Source organism: Hylobates moloch, unplaced genomic scaffold, assembly GCF_009828535.3.
Source record: "Hylobates moloch isolate HMO894 unplaced genomic scaffold, HMol_V3 SCAFFOLD_8, whole genome shotgun sequence".
Classification (NCBI taxonomy): domain Eukaryota; kingdom Metazoa; phylum Chordata; class Mammalia; order Primates; family Hylobatidae; genus Hylobates; species Hylobates moloch.
The window spans coordinates 116,530,187-116,546,728 of record NW_026652283.1 but is presented as its reverse complement, the minus strand read 5'-3'; the positions used below and the strand labels follow the sequence as shown (position 1 = coordinate 116,546,728).

At 38.0% G+C, this 16,542-nt stretch overlaps 1 protein-coding gene across 6 annotated transcripts in view; it reads right to left on the bottom strand.

Moving 5' to 3' along the window:
• DLC1 (DLC1 Rho GTPase activating protein) overlaps positions 1-16,542 on the bottom strand; it is a 523,594-nt gene that overhangs the window by 127,507 nt on the left and 379,545 nt on the right. The window contains exon 2 of one of the 6 annotated variants that reach the window (XM_058442000.1): positions 3,404-3,581. The exons of the other annotated variants lie outside the window; for them this stretch is intronic. Within the exon in view, the coding sequence (XP_058297983.1) occupies positions 3,433-3,581 (149 nt within the window). The 3' untranslated portion in view covers positions 3,404-3,432. Of the gene's footprint in view, positions 1-3,403; positions 3,582-16,542 lie in introns of those variants that run through there. 6 annotated transcript variants of the gene reach the window in all.

Sequence of the window (16,542 nt, the reverse complement as noted above, 5' to 3'; positions counted from 1 at the left end):
CGACAGTTTATAAATGCCGTGCAATGACCTGGAAGTTACCTTATGTGGTTCTGGGAACTCCTTGCCCCATATCCCAGAAAGTTGATGAATAATACACTTCTCACTTAGCATATAGTTAGGAGTGAGCATGAATATAGCTAGCCATCAACGCACAAGGGCTAATGTGTGCTACTTTGCCTAGGGGTAGCCCTGCTCTCTCTGTGGAGCACCATTTTGCTGTACACTGTTGCTCTAATGAACTTGCTTTCTTTCACTGTCACCTCACACTTGCATTCTTTCCTGAGTGAAGCCAAGAACCCTCTGAGGCTGAGCCCCACCTTTGGGGTTTGCTTGCATCAGCTGGCTGTGGGGAAGAAAGAGGAGAGCAGTATCTTCTGTAGGGAACTTTTGAGGTAAATACTGGTCTCTTTCTAAAACTCCTTGCAAGCCACTGTACCAGTTATCAACAAATACTAGTCATGTTTCCTCTGTCTATTTGATACAAAACCCAATAATACCTTACCAGGATTTGGTATGTGAAAATATCAATTTCTTTTTCCTAGTTCCTTATAATTGAAACTATTTGTTACAGCATGATAACTATAAAGTAGAAATAAAAACTAGGCTAGAATTGAAAAGAAAACAAACCCCCAAACTGAGGAAGAGTAGTGGCTTTTTTGGAAACATACATGAAATCCTGGCAGGTGAAATAACTGTGTATTGTATATGTCAGCATGTTAGAATGAAATTTTAACACAACTCCTATGTCAAATGTTGACAAACTAAAGCTGGTCAACAACGAGGTTAAATAAATCATAACCAGGACATTAACACCCCATAGAAAAGGCATGAATGAAAGCAGCTGGTACTGTCCCTGATAGACAAAACAATGAACATTGACCCCAGTTTCAGCAAGTTATGTTATAAAAATGTAAACACTCCATAGAGAATTTCTATGTTAAGAAATTTATGTTATGCTATTAAGTTTATATTACAGAGGCTTCCATTCCTCTTAACAACATACATGGCTTTTTAAAAATGTCAGGATGACCAATCAGCCATGATGGCCTTCTCAGCTTCCACAATTCCCCCTGTCCTGTCTATATTCCTGATCTTCCCCTAGACTATGTTAGGTCCCTGTGTGCTTTCACATTTCAGTGGCACGCTGCTTTTTTTTGTTTGTTTTTGGAACAATCAGGAATTACTCTCTGCTCTGTTGAACTGTAGGTTTCATGAGGGCAGGGGCTGCGTCTGCATTTATTGCTATGTCTCTAGTGCTTAGCATAATGCTTGACATTGGTGAATTCTTATTTGTTCATTTCATAAGACTACCTTTTTCTGCTTGTCCTGGTTTATACAGTTTTGGTATTGCTCTGGGCACTCATTATGCAACATAAAATTGATTTTCAAAATGTTAACTATAATGTGATAGTTTAATGTGAGAAAACAGAAGGAAAAGATGAAATGGGTGACAAAGGATTGCCCGTTTTTAATGATGGACTGCACAGTATTATTGACGGTGCTTGTGCTTTCTCGAGTGGCTTTCTTAGAATAGTTCCAAGAACTTCAAACATGCCTTTAATCCTTCAGTTATCTCTGTGATATGTAAAGCATTTTCAATATCACCATATAACAGCTTGGGAGGCAGACAGGTCTGAAAAGCAGAAGTCCAGAAATGTTTTCCGTTTGACTAAATGTTTGTTTCTAGCTTGAGCTTTCACTCATTTTCATTTGATCTCATCGAAATTCGCTTTACTGAAGGGCGGGCACCGTTTAAATTTTTTATTTGTATCGCTTTCTATTTGCTATTGTATAGATTTTTAAATGGCTTAATTTTCTTTTGGAATCCTCACATTTCAAAAAGAGATGTTGAATGTAGTGGGAGTTTAAGACAGATATTAATGGACTGCTCTTCGTTTTAGTCTCGCTCAAAGATAAAGTGAAAGACTTAATAAAAATTCTGCATGATAATATCAACATTAAATATACACAGATAAGGAATTTACAGGCACTGAGAAAACAGAATTTTCCTCAGACATTATTTTTGGCTGTATGTAGCTCAGGAAAGCAAAATGACTACACAGACGTCTACATATACCTGGGCCCGCTGTATAGAGGTGCACAATTGTGCATTACACACCTCTGTGGGCACTGTTCTCACCTATAATACACCTTATATCTTTGAAATATATAGAAATAACAACAGAAGCCTCTATATTTCTACATACAGATTAAAGAATAATGTCTTCCCAACTTACTTAGGACTCATCAGATTTTCAGAGAACCCATAAATTACAGAATCTTGAAAAGATGTTAGAAAATGATTGGTTTTAAATCCAAAGATATAACGTTTGAATATATATGCTATTTTAAAAAACACTAATGAGTTGTTTTTTTTGCATGAATTAAATATGAAACTTGAGAGGCTTTCTTTTCCAGCGAAAGAAACCACATAGCAGCTTCCTTTTCCCTGTTTGACGCCTCTTCAATAATGCAGTCTCATCTTTTATGTGTCTTAGCCATGTCTGCTGTATGGACCCAACTGTACAATAAAATTTCAAACCAATGCTTAATGAGAATGTGGTAACTTGATGCGTTTCATAAGTGTTGATGTTATGTTTGTTTCCATTTTTTTGGGGGGGGGACAGGGTCTCCCTCTGTTGCCCATCCTGGAGTGCAATGGCGTGATCTCAGTTCACTGCAACCTCTGCCTTCCGAGTTAATGCCATTCTCATGCCTCAGCCTCCTGAATAGCTGGGATTACAGGCGCCCCCCACCATGCCTGGCTAATTGTTGTATGTTTAGTAGAGATGGGGTTTCTCCGTGTTGGCCAGGCCGCTCTCGAACTCCTGATCTCAAGTGTTCCGTCCACTTCAGCCTCCCAAAGTGTTGGGATTACAGCTGTGAGCCACTGGTCCTGGCTGTTGATTTGTTTTCTTTATGAGAAGATATATTCTGAGTACAATATCCCAGGGGTTCTCTTTCTCTTCTAAGTGAAGATTTCAAGTGTGGTACAGAAGAAATTGCAAGTTGATGCAGAAAGTGAGCAGACATTATGGATGGCTGGGAAATCCTCAGAATGGTGAAAGAGAGTGGGAAGTATGCAACGGAAGTTTCTTCTAACCAGGGAGGGCATCCTTAAATGACCAGTTTAGCCTCCTTACATTGTTTCCCCAGTTCTTTAGGAAAGTTTCCCTTTTAGCAGGCTTTGGAGCCCACTCTCCTATTTGCTTTGTCTGAAGGACCTTGCAGCTTTGCACTGTCAAACATGACCTGTGGCCTGTGCTGACTGTTGGTGTCTCAGGCTTCTCTTATCGTTGGTGAAACTGGGATTTTGTCACATCATACTGAAGAGCTGCCCCACGGCCCAACCCCACCTTTTTTTTTTTTTTTTTTTTTTTTGTGGCTGCCCAAGGAGATTGGAATGCAGTGTTCTGCCAGGCACACACCCGCCTAGGCGATGTTTTCTTCTCCAGCAACATGGAAAAGCCTCTTTTGGGGAAAGGTGTAAGGAGACAAACCAATTGCCACTTCCGAGTTGGAAAAATTGGATCCCTTTGTGCTCTTATCTGCATCCACTTCCAACTTTACTGATTTTACCGCTGCTGGGTTCCAGGGGAGGTAAAAAGGAGAGGAGAAAATGATTGATTTGAGTGCTGGTGGCAATGAATGAGTGGCAATAGATGGGTCTCATGACAGGGCTTTTGTAAGCGCCTTGGTCCATGACTGGGAATAAGATGTTGTCAAACTTAGCACCAGAAAATGCACACAGTGCCCATTTAACCACATAACCATCCAGGAGGAGTACACACACAATGTGTGCCTCTTATTAATTCATTTGTTCATTTATTCATTCAGCAAATAATTATAGAGGCTACCATGTGCTGGGCAGTGTTCTAAGCTACATGCTTACAGAGCCTGCTTTCTACATTCTCTACATCCTTATGAAAGAGTAAAACTATCAGATCATTTCCCAAATGTCTTACAAAAAAATAATTTTAACTAAAAAAATTAATATAAGTAGTTATCTGCCTGGGTACCAGGCTGGAACACTCTGAATTTAAATATTAAATGTGAAGGCTGGGCACAGTGGCTCACACCTGTAATCCCAACACTTTGGGAGGCCGAGGTGGGCAGATCACTTGTGGTCAGGAGTTTGAGACCAGCCTGGCCAACATGGTGAAACCCCATCTCTACTAAAAATACAAAAATTATCTGGGCGTAGTAGTGCACATCTATAGTCACAGCTACTTGGGAGGCTGAGGCAGGAGGATCACTTGAGCCCAGAAGGTAGAGGTTTCAGTTAGCCAAGATGACGCCACTGCACCCCACCTTGGGTGACAGAGAAGACCCTATCTCAAAAAACAACAAAAAAAATTAAATGTGAAAAAAAATTCAGAGCTAGAAAGTACATCCTATTAGGGAAGCAAACTTTAAAACATACTACCATTGTAGGACTACTGAAGATGAGACATATTCAGGGAAACTTCCTAATCCATATTTTCTTAAGATTGTGTGTTGATTATTTATAAAATATTAAACACCCAGTCTTAGAAACCACATATATTTTTCACTCGTAATCTTTCACATCAGATAGGACTAGGGTGCAAGCCCGTGGAGTAATCTACTGATTTTTCTGTCTACCTCTACAAAAGGCTACAACTCATCTCCCCAGTGTGTGCCGCTGGGAGTGGCTGCTCGAATCCATTTAGTGCCCACCAGGTCCCTCTCATCCACTCATGGTGTTTCCCCAGAAAAGTTTCCTAGGTGATTTTTCTAACTCCACCCTCTCCAATTTCCCATCTTTCCTACACATTGCATCAAAGTAAACCTTCCAAAGAGTCACTGTCCTCTTACTGCTGTCCTGTTCCAGATGGTCTCATCAGACCCAGCTTCCTCTCCTTGCCAGCCTTCCACACTCTGGCATCAACTCAGTTTAGCAACAAACACAACAATAAAGTCAACAATAATGCTTTGTATTTTCAGTGATGAATTATTTCACACCAAAGGTCTCATTTGATACTCAAAACTTAGAAAGAGTCAAAGTTGTTACAATTATTTTCATTTGACAGAAGACTATATTGAAGTTCAGAAAACTCAAGTGATTTGTTCAAAGCCACCCAGCTACCAAGTAGAAGAATCAGGTTTAGAGTCCAGTTCTTCTGAGTTGCAGATCACCTCTCTAGTCACTGCTTCCTTTCATGACACACTCTACTCCAAGGGGCTCAAGTCCATTTCTAGTTCCACTCCTTGCCACACTCCTCCCCAACTGGCAGCGCTCTTATTGCCCATTTTACCCCATCCCTCTACCCAGCAGAACGTGCCAAGACTTTATGGTCTGCCTAAGGGTCTTTTCCTTCGTGTCATTTCCCCTGAGAGCTCCAGCATGCAATCACCTGCTCTTTCTCTGAAATACTTCGCTTAGCAATGGTTTAGCCCAGGGTTTCTCAACCTCAGGACTATATACAGTTTGTGTCAACTGGTTCTTTGTTGTGGGGGTCTGTCCTGTACATTATAGGACATTTAGTGGCATCCCTGGGCCTCTATCTAGTAGACGCTAGTAGTACCCCCAGCTGTGATAATCAAAAATATCTCTAGACATTGCCAAATGTTCCATGGGAAACCAAACCAAATTACTGCTGGTTTTGAACCACTGGCTTAACCTGTAATTGTTTTCTAATTGGGTGATGTGGGACAGGTGTGCCTTCCCTGAAACTTGATGCTGTAGGCAGCATGTTTGTCTTTTGCTTGTGTTCTTGAAGGTGTTCTGTGCACAATATAGAACTGAATATAGGTTGTGAACCCAAGCCCCACTTCCTAGTTTCATATTGGAGCCACCAATCACATCTTAATACTCCTGGTTAATTTTGAGTTGTACAGTACAGTAAACAAAAACCTAAGCTCTAAAATTTGAAGAAATGGATATAAACATCATTTCTCTTACTATTTGTACAGCTGTGAGATGCTTGCTTTTCCGTTTGTCTATGCCAGTGTTATCCAATAGAAATATAATGCAAGACACATTAAAAGAGTAAAAAGAACCAAATCAATTTTACGACTTTATTACTTAATCTAATATATAAAATATCATTTTACAACATTATTAATATCAACAATTCATGAAGGATGTGTGTGGCATTCTTCTCTTTGTACTAAGGTGTACCTTTCCTCTTATAACACATCTCACTAGAATGATACACATCTGAGCCACTCAGTAGTCATGTTATGTCTAATGGTTACTAAATGCATTGGCTTCTGCCATTAGGCTGTGAACATTTTGAGGGAAGAGACTCCATCTTATTCGTTTATAATTAAAAACAACTGGCTGGCTTGGGCTCATGCTTGTAATCGCAGCACTTTGGGAGGCCAAGGAGGGCAGATTGCGAGGTCAGGAGATCGAGACCATCCTGGCTAACATGGTGAAACTCTGTCTCTACTAAAAATACAAAAAAAATTAGCCAGGCATGGTGGTGGGCACCTGTAGTCCCAGCAACTTGGGAGGCTGAGGCAGGAGAATTGCTTGAACCCAGGAGGCAGAGATTGCAGTGAGCCGAGATCATGGCACTGCACACCAGCCTGGGTGATAGAGTGAGACTCCGTCTCGAAAAAAAATAAAAAAAAAAAAATAAAAAAAAATGACCAACTAAAAGTTGTTCTTTAAATAAAATACTCTGATTTTCTTGGGTCAAGGGCTTGGGTCCTCTTTGATTTCTTTTTGCTCACTCTGGGAACCATTTTAGCCCTTACATAAAATACCAGAAACATGACAGAAGCCAGTCCTCTCCCTTGAATGGAGTCCTCTCTACTTGTAGAAATAAGACATACACGTATCAAATAACAACAAAAAGCAATATGTAATAATTAACTAAAATGCTATCCACTAGAAAGTTTCAAAATCAATGGGTGATGGAAAGAATAGGCTCTTCAACAAATGGTGCTGGGACAACTGACTAGCCACATGCAAATTAATAAACTAGGATCTTTACCTTACACCATATACAAAAATTAACTAAAAATGGATTGAAGGCCTACATTTAAGAGCTAAAACTATAAAAGTCCTAGAAGAAAGCATAGATGAAAATCTCCATGATATTGAATTTGGCAATGCTGTCTTAGATATGACACCAAAAGCATGAGCAACAAAAGAAGGATAAGCTGGACTTCATCAAAATTAAAGGCTTTTGTGCATGAAAGGAAACTATTGATAAAGAGACAACCCAAATAATAAGAGAAAAAATTTGCAAATCAATAGACATTTTCCAAAGATGATAATGCCTAACATACATGAAAAGATGCTCAAGGTTACTAGCCGTTAGGGAATTGCAAATCAAAACTATAGTGATGTACTGCTTCACACACACTAGGACAGCTATCATAATTTGAGAAAAGGAAAATCACAAGTATTGGTGAGGAGGTAGAGAAACTGGTTCACACATTGCTAATGGGAATGTAAAAATGAGAAAGTCTTTTGAAATAGTTTGGCAGTTTCTTAATAAGTTAAATATATAGTTATCATATGACCCAGCAATTCTATTCCTGTTTCTATATTTTATATATATTTATAATATAAATATATTCATAATTATATGACTATAACTATATAAGAATATAATTTTATAATTATATATGAATATAACTATATAAGAATATAATTATATGAATATAACTATATAAGAATATAATTATATAATTATATATGAATATAATCATATGAATATAACTATGAATATAATTATATAATTAGATATGAATATAATTATATAATTAGATATGAATATAATTATATAATTAAATAATTATATAATTATATAATTGAAACAGGAGGCAGAGATTTCATGACCGAGATCATCCACTGCACCCTACATGGTGACAGAAATAATTATATAATTATATTATATAGTTATATTCATATAATTATAATTATAATTATATAATTCATGTAATTATACTTATATAACTCGTATACTTATATAATTATAATATATAAAATATAAAATATATAAACAGGAATAGAATTGCTGGGTCATATGATAATTATATATTTAACTTATTAAGAAACTGCCAAATTATCTTAAATATATATACATTTATATTTACATATCTAAATTCTGGCTCAAATTCAAATTTCCTTTGTGCTCAGAAGCCCACCTTCTTCAAAAAAGCCTTCACTAATTCCTTGGAGATATTTTTGGAGATATCTATATATCTGTATTTGTATCTCCAAGAATTGTATTGAAAAAGTAAAATATGGGTCTTCAAACAAAAACTTTATAGGAATGTTCATTGCAGCACTATTTATAGCAACCAAAAGTGGAAGCATTCCAAATTGTTATTAATGGGTGGATAAATTAAATGCAGTATATCCATCCAATGGATTATTATTCAGCTGTAAAAAGGAATGAAGTACTGATACATGCTACACACATGGATGAATTGAGACCATTACAGCAAGTAAAAACAATGAGACACAGAAGGCTACATACTGTCTAATTCCACTATATGAACTATCCAGAATAGATAAATCCGTAGACACAGAAAGCAGATTAGTGGTTTCTAGGGCCTGGGAAGAGGAGGGGTTGGCGGGGGTCACTGCTTAATGGGTACAGGGGTTTCCTTCTGGGGTGATTAAAATGTTCTGGAAGTAGCTGATGGTGATGGTGCACAACATTGTAAATATACAAAATGCCCTTGGATTGTACATTTTAAAGTGATTAGAATGGTGAATTTTATGCTACGTATATTTTACCACAATAAATAACATTGAGTCATTTTTGTGTCTGGGAAGGCAAGGGATATTGTGAAGGCTTTTCTGAAGAAGGTGGGCTTCTGAGAACAAAGGAAATTTGAATGTGAATCCAAATTAGAATTTTCAGCAAAGGATAAAGGTGCCCCACGTAAAGGCAGAAACCTGAGCAGCCTGGCTTGTGTAACAAGTGGGGATACGGTGGAATTGTTCAGAAATGTCTCTTTAGAGTCCACAAATTTGATCAAAGTAAGAATTAATTTAAAGCACAAAATATATTTTCAGCAGAGACCAAATGTTCCCCAACTATTAAATATAACTATCAATAAGTAAACACAGCAAGTAGAACATTATATTCTTGATATTATCATTAAATACTATTTTCCTGTGCCCTTAAGAAAAGAAGCAGAAACTCCTTGGGATCACTCACAGCTCAATTTTTATGGCATTTGTTTTACAAATACCGCGTTACTGTGGAGGAAAGAAGTGGGGACACGCACAGCATATTTATTTTTTCTATATCCAAAGTAAATCCATACATCATTACTTTAGGAACTAAATATGTGTAATTTGCCTTGGATTTATTACAGCATCAAAGTGCAACTTGAAATATACAGAGTTTGAAATTAGAATTGTCAGCTGTTCACTTGGAGATCAATAGCCTTGGAAAGGGTGACTGTGGGCCCTGCCAGGCAAGCTCAGTGACAGCCTCACAGCCAGTCGAGAATGTCAGCAAGACAGGCTGTGGGCTGAGTGATGAAATGCAGCCCCACGTATGAGGGTGTTAGGTGATCACATTTTAAATTTAATGGTGTAGGCTTCTGCCAAGGGGGTACTAGAGGTTACTCCAGTGCACAATAAAATAAAGGGAATATCTTCTGAGTCTTCAGTTTTTAGCCACTTTCAACTCACTGGGTTTTCTCAGCCTTAAACTAAGGTCATTAGCTTTCACAAGTTCTCCCTACAAACTAAACAAATGCTGGGTGGCGCCACGCATTCTCTCCATGGAGGATGTTAGACACCACTGACCCGGATGATTGCGCAGACAGCACACCCAAATAGAGACATCTAGATTGGGAAGAGTCCTCAAAAGCTGGCTGACAACCAGGATCCTTGCTCAGGGGCCTGTTTTACTCAACAGGAAAAATTGCTTCCAAAGGTTTTTTTGTTTTGTTTTGTTTTTTTGTGATGGAGTCTTGCTCTGTCACCCAGGCGGGAGTGCAGTGGTGCAATCTCAGCTCACTGCACCTTCCAACTCCTGGGTTCAAGCTGTTCTCCTGTCTCAGCCTCCCAAGTAGCTGGGACTACAGGCATGCTTCACCACGCCCAGCTTTTGTATTTTTAGTAGAGACAAGGTTTCACCATGTTGACCAGGCTGATCTCGAACCCCTGACCTCAAGTGATCTGCCCTCCTCGGCCTCCCAAAGTGCTGGGATTACAGGTGTGAGCCACCATGCCTGGCCCCAAAGATTTTATATATATATATATATATATAAAATAAACCATTATATATAATATTAATATATACTAATATAAAATATAATAATATATTAATATCTAATTAGATATTATATAGTACATTAATATCTAATTAGATATTAATATATTATATTATAATATATTATATATTAATATATTTATAGATAGTATACAATATATAATATAATATATTATATATAATATATTAATATATTAACATATAGTATATAATATATAAATGTATATTATATAATATATAATATATAAATAATTATACATATTATATAAATGGTATATAATATATATAATATAAATGGTATATAATATATATATAATATTATAAACCATTGCCAAGTGAGAAGTTAAACTTAGCTGTTCTTCTAAGAACAAAGGTTGAAATTCTGACTTCTAAGAAGACCTCTGTATTATTTTCATCAATTTATGTGTATTTGGCAAACTTTGGTGTTCATGTTTCTGTGTAACAGAATGTATCACAGAGAGGTATTTTACATCAAGAAATTTAGGGCCACTCCAAAAGCATTATTTATATAAAATCATTTAATCACTCACTTTTTGCTATCATAAATGGGAAAAGGGAGAGAGAAACCCACATTTTAAATTCCTTCAGATTATGGTAGAAAAATTAAGCCTGTAACAGTGGTGTGAATAGATTATTCTGTATTGGATTTTGCGCTATTCTGCTAAAAGTGTTTGAGACATTACATTCCATGTCAGTATTTCACTGATTATACTGATGTTTTGTTTTTTGTAGGTTAGACACATCCTTTAAAGCTAAGTAACATATTATGTTTTTTTCTTTTGATTTTCCCCTTGGAAACCTTGCTGTCTGATTGCTCCTCTGTCAGAAGTTCTCACATTCTGTTTGCTAAAATTTCAAAACTGTCTCCCAAATCTAAGCATGACCTGGTGATTCCAGCACTCTTGCTTCTCACCGTAGTTTTGCTAAAGCTTCTGTTGCTTATTTTCATGTGATACTCCATCCTGTTGTCTAGGTACTGAGTTTTTCTTGGTTGTAACAAGAGGAGCTCAGGATTTGGACTCAAATAGACCTGATTTTTTGAGGGGTGTGTGTGTGTGTGGTGGGGGGACAGGGTCTTGCCCTGTCACCCAGGCTGGACTGCAGCAGTACAATCATAGCTCACTGTAGCCACAACTTCCTGGCCTCAAGCAAACCTCCCACCTCAGCCTCCCCAGTCGCTGGGACTACAGGCACACAGCACCATACCCAGCTAGTAGTTTTTTTCTTTTTACTTTTTGTAGAGATGGGGTCTTGGTATATTTCCTAGTCTAGCCTTGAACTGCTGGGCTCAAGGGATCCTCCCACCTCGGCCTCCCAAAGTGTTGGGATTATAGGTGTGAACCACCATGCTTGGCCAGACCTTTTTTTTGAAATTATAGTTCTATCAGTTATTAGTTGTGTGACTTCCTGCAATCTTAAATATTTGTGCCTCAATTTTTTCTTTGCCAAACGGAGAGAGTAACACTGTAGGTTTGTTAAATGATAATGTGAAATGCTACATATAAAAATCCTGTCATAGAGAGCAGCACACATATTTGGAACTCAATAAAAATTTTTCCTGTAGCCCGTCAGAGTAGAACCACCTCTCCCCCAGCAACATTTTTCAGTTGGTGGCTAATATCTTGTGCAGCCTCTCTGCACATAATCTAGCTGTACTTTTCTTTAAAGAATAGTAAATGCTCACTTTAAATAATACAATAATCTGTTTGCCTCTGTGAAGCCTTTCTTTTTGTTTATTTTTTATCTTCCCCTTGCTGTTATTCTGAGATGGAACAAAGATTGAAAACCCTAGAAGAAAAATTGACCACCAATGATATTCATTAAATATGGTAAAAAGAGAACACATAAAACTCACCTTAGTTTAACTTAATGTTCCAAAACAAACTATAAACATTAATTGTTATAAAAACATTCCTTTGTATACATTTTTTTGCAGGAAACTTTAAAAAAGAATTACTTGGTTGGCTAACACCATTGGAATGTCAATTTCCAATAAACAACAAGCACTCCATTTTATTGGTCTGTTAGGAATACATATATATGAAAGTAAAGCATTATAATTTGAAAAATTTATTTTAGCTTTAAAGTCTTTAAAACTGGCTTCAACTATTCCCACCTTGATACTGTTTTTAATTTTTCAGTGGTTAATACACTTCAGTAAAAAGTGGAGAGTTTTACGTTACACACTTAAAACAGAAACAAATCAAAAGATTTCCTAAAAATGTGAAGAATGTCTGAAACCAACTCTAATAAAAAGGCAAATAGAGTATGTGTAAGAAGCTATTTCTTTTTGCAACTATTTTACCTTAAGTTGTCAAGATCAGATTATGTAACTTTTGGAATGATTACAGATTCTGAGGGAGTATGATATCTACACACAAAAACAACTTTTTTTTTGACGAAAACATCTGGGATCATTCTTTGTTAAGCAATTAACTGAGATCAGGTAAATGGAAGAATAACTGTTCATTTACCCACATGAGACTACTGAAATTCTTTTGGGAAATAAAAATTAAAATTGTTTGCTCTATAAAGCAACCACAAAGCTTTTATAAAAATAGCAATGATATTGGTTGTTTGAGATATGTAAGCTAAAGGGAGTCATTTTCTAGAAGATCCTGTTGCTGAGGAGCAGATTTCAGTCCTGTTGGTCAGAAGAACTTGTCCATGAAGAACTTGTCCATGATCATCATGAGAACACACAGCACAGTCTCAACTGTTTATTAAGGGCTTGAGAATCCAAGCCGTATCTGAGGGCTACAGATGCCAGTGACATTAATTTTGGAAAAAATACATGATTCAACAATGGACAAAGGCAGGCTTAGACAAAGGCACAGGACTTAACGTGCGTATCACTGTCTGACAGGACTTGAATGTGGGGTAGGGAGCCCTAAGGGGTGGTCAAAGGTTAAAGGTGAAAGGTGAATTCTATTCTGGGAAGGTTCTGCTTTGTTTTTCCTGTACTGGCCACTTCCTTCCTTGAGGAGCTACTTCCTTCTAAACAATACTTCCTGTCTCCTCAATATTAGCACAGGACAGTGTGTACAGGAAGGGCTAGATATGGACAGTGTCTACAAGAGTGGGTGCCTACAGATTTTTTCTCTTCCTACTTCTTCACTGTAGTTACTCCTCCCACAAAGGCCAAGTCACTTACCCTATGCTAGTCTTACACACCACATCAGTTAACCACCAAGGGCAGAACTAAAAAACTGTAGAAAGTTGGAAGCTTCCGTAGGAATTTTCTAGGTAATTATGGAAGATGGGCTCTTCACTTAGAGGCTCAGTCATTTTTTTCTTTGCTAGGTTTTCAATGAGTTTTCCTATCTCTACCAGGAAATGAAAGGCCAGGCTGAAGAATTCTTGGAGATCCCAGCCACTTAATCTCAACTCATTAGAGGCTGATGCATAGGGCAGAAATGTCTGTTCCCTCCTTGCCTCAGTGCCATTTTAAATAGAAAGCTGATAGGCTTGTGTAAAGGCGGGTGTGCTGCCTTTTAAAAAAAATTATACTTCTTTTTAAAAGTGTTTCTTGACAGAGAACAAGTTTCAGTGGGATTGCTGAAGTAGCCCCAAAACACTTTCAAAAGGCTTCATTCTTTAGGCACTCAAAATTGTGTAATCAACACATTTACATTTGAAGATTTCCCGGTTAAGTCAAGAGATTTGTCAGAGTTCAGGAGTGGATGTGAAGAACTGGTTGGCACCTACAACCAGGGAGGGCAAATATCTCGTTCACTCCCTTCCCTCTGCAAAGGTCTTTCTGACCTCACAGCTGGTTAGAAGGGCATTAAGAACTTTAAGTTAAATATGTAGCACATGGGAAAAGTGTCCATGTCCAAGAGTCCATTTTGGCAAAACAGCAGAGATAAGCTTTTCTTACCCCAAGGCTGAAGGATTTTCTTTTACAAAAATTGATTAATCGATTTCTTTTTATTTATTTAATTTTTTTTTTTTTTTGAGACCGAGTCTCACTCTGTTGCCCAGGCTGGAGTGCAGTGACATGATCTCGGCTCCCTGCAAGCTCCGTCTCCAGAGTTCACGCCATTCTCCTGACTCAGCCTCCCGAGTAGCTGGGACTACAGGCACCCGCCACCACGCCCGGCTAATTTTTTGTATTTTTAGTAGAGACGAGGTTTCACCGTGTTAGCCAGGATGGTCTTGATCTCCTGACCTTGCAATCCATCTGCCTCGGCCTCCCAAAGTGCTGGGATTACAGGCATGAGCCTGTAATTTTTTTATTTTTTGAGAAGGGGTCTCGCTGTGTTGCCCAAACTGGACTGCCGTGGTGCAGTCATGGTTCCTTGCAGCCTGAACTCCAGGGCTCAAATGATCCTCCCACATCAGTCTCCTGAGTAGCTGGGTAAACAGGCACATGTCGCCACACTTGGCTACTTTTTTTGATTTTTAGTGGAAATGAGATTTTGCTATGTTGCCCAGGCTAGTCTTGAACTTCTGAGCTCAAACAATCCTCCCATCTTGGCCTTCCAAAGTGCTGGCATTACAGGCATGAGCCACCATGCCCGGCCTGATTAATAAATTTGAATGTAACACTCTTTGGTTAATATAATTTTGGATTTATATTTGGAAATTTCTCTAGAAAATTAGAAATACTTTCAGATATACTTTTATATTCACCTGTGTAATATTCAGGTAGAGACACAGATAAAGTAGTGCTGCATACGTGATGAATGACACAAACAACCACATAACATTTTACAGAGATCTATCCTGTTGCTTCATTTAACATTAATAAGTACTGATAGATGGACTACAATTGACTTAGAAAGCAGTTATGCTTTCTCACAGTTGGTCCCATGGCCAGTTTACATGGATAGGCTCAAAATTTAAATTCTGGAAATGGGATCTTCTCTTAGCAGGTCACTAGTCTGTCCTTAAGGGGTGCTAATAGCATCGCCTGGCAGTTACAAAGATACGGCAATTGTAGGTCCTGGATTTTCCAGGGTGATCTATGTATGTATACAATATTCTCTATTGTCGGAAAATGTGACCTGAATTTTGTTTCAGAAAACATCTTTCTCTGTAGAGGAATTAGAGGCTACTCTGACTTGCTGCCACACATCATTGTAAGTTCCATCGACTCAGAGTAGCTTTGGGAGCCTGGAAAATGCTTAGCCTTTGACCTGAGGGAAGAGTCTGGTTTAGTAGATTGCCCTGAGTATAGCCTTGGGTGGTTTTGAGGTTCCCTCCAGTGGTTCTAATCATGGTTTTGGGTACAGACTATGCTGGAACCCCCATGGACTGATACTGTGAGGAGGTTAATCCCCATTAAAAAATCTTCTGCAAAAAACTGGGCGCAAATAAGAAATAGTTCATTATTACTCTGTGTATGGTAAAGGGGGCGGGAGCAGGGACTGACCAGTGAGCTTATTCTGAATTCTGTGATTGCCCAGGCTGGTCTTGAGCATCTGAGTTCAAGCGATCCTCCCACCACTATTAATATTATTGCTAATAATGTTAGTGATTATTAGTGATAATTGTTATTAGTGATAATCTTAATAAAAACAAATTGCCTTCTTCCAAGTGTAGTCTCGCCTAGTGACCACAAGAACTGTATCGCCATCTGATTATTGCTACTTCTCTCTTATTTAGGTGCCAGGTGCTCATATCTTTTATGTCTCATACTTTATTTCAGCCCACATCCAGATCATTTAATGCAGCAGAATCCTATAAACTGGAGAGACTTGGATTGGGAATCTTAGTAGATTTCCTAGATGGTGAAGTATGGGCTGAAAGAGGTTTATGATTTGCCTAATACCACACAGTACATTAGTGGTAGGGCCGAGGGTACCTATGCTTCACTGGTAGCTGAAAATTCAAGATATAGGCTATCTCCATGCCTTGATGTAGGGTCTATGGTCACAAAGTAAATTAGTGGTAGCCTCTGCCAGTGAAACATGTATACACTCGACCCCTCCACTAATTTACTGTGTGAACATAGACCCTATATTAATGCATCTTTTCAGGGGGTTAGACATACGTGTTGCAAGACATGACGAAAGATAAATTAAGTTTCTGGATTCCTGATATCATATAATTATAACTATGGCCAGTCAGTTGTGACATATACACTTGTTTTACTTTTCATCTCACATTTAGGCGTCACATACGAATGAATAAAATGTTAAAAAATCAATTCCCGTAACTGGCTTGGTGGCTTTTATATTTCATTAAATGAATCTTGGTCTGAATATTTTGACATTTGTATAGATGGTATTTAGGCTGAACTTAAGTGTGACAAGATAGTCTACTGAATGTCTTTATCACCCGTCCCACTCTGCCT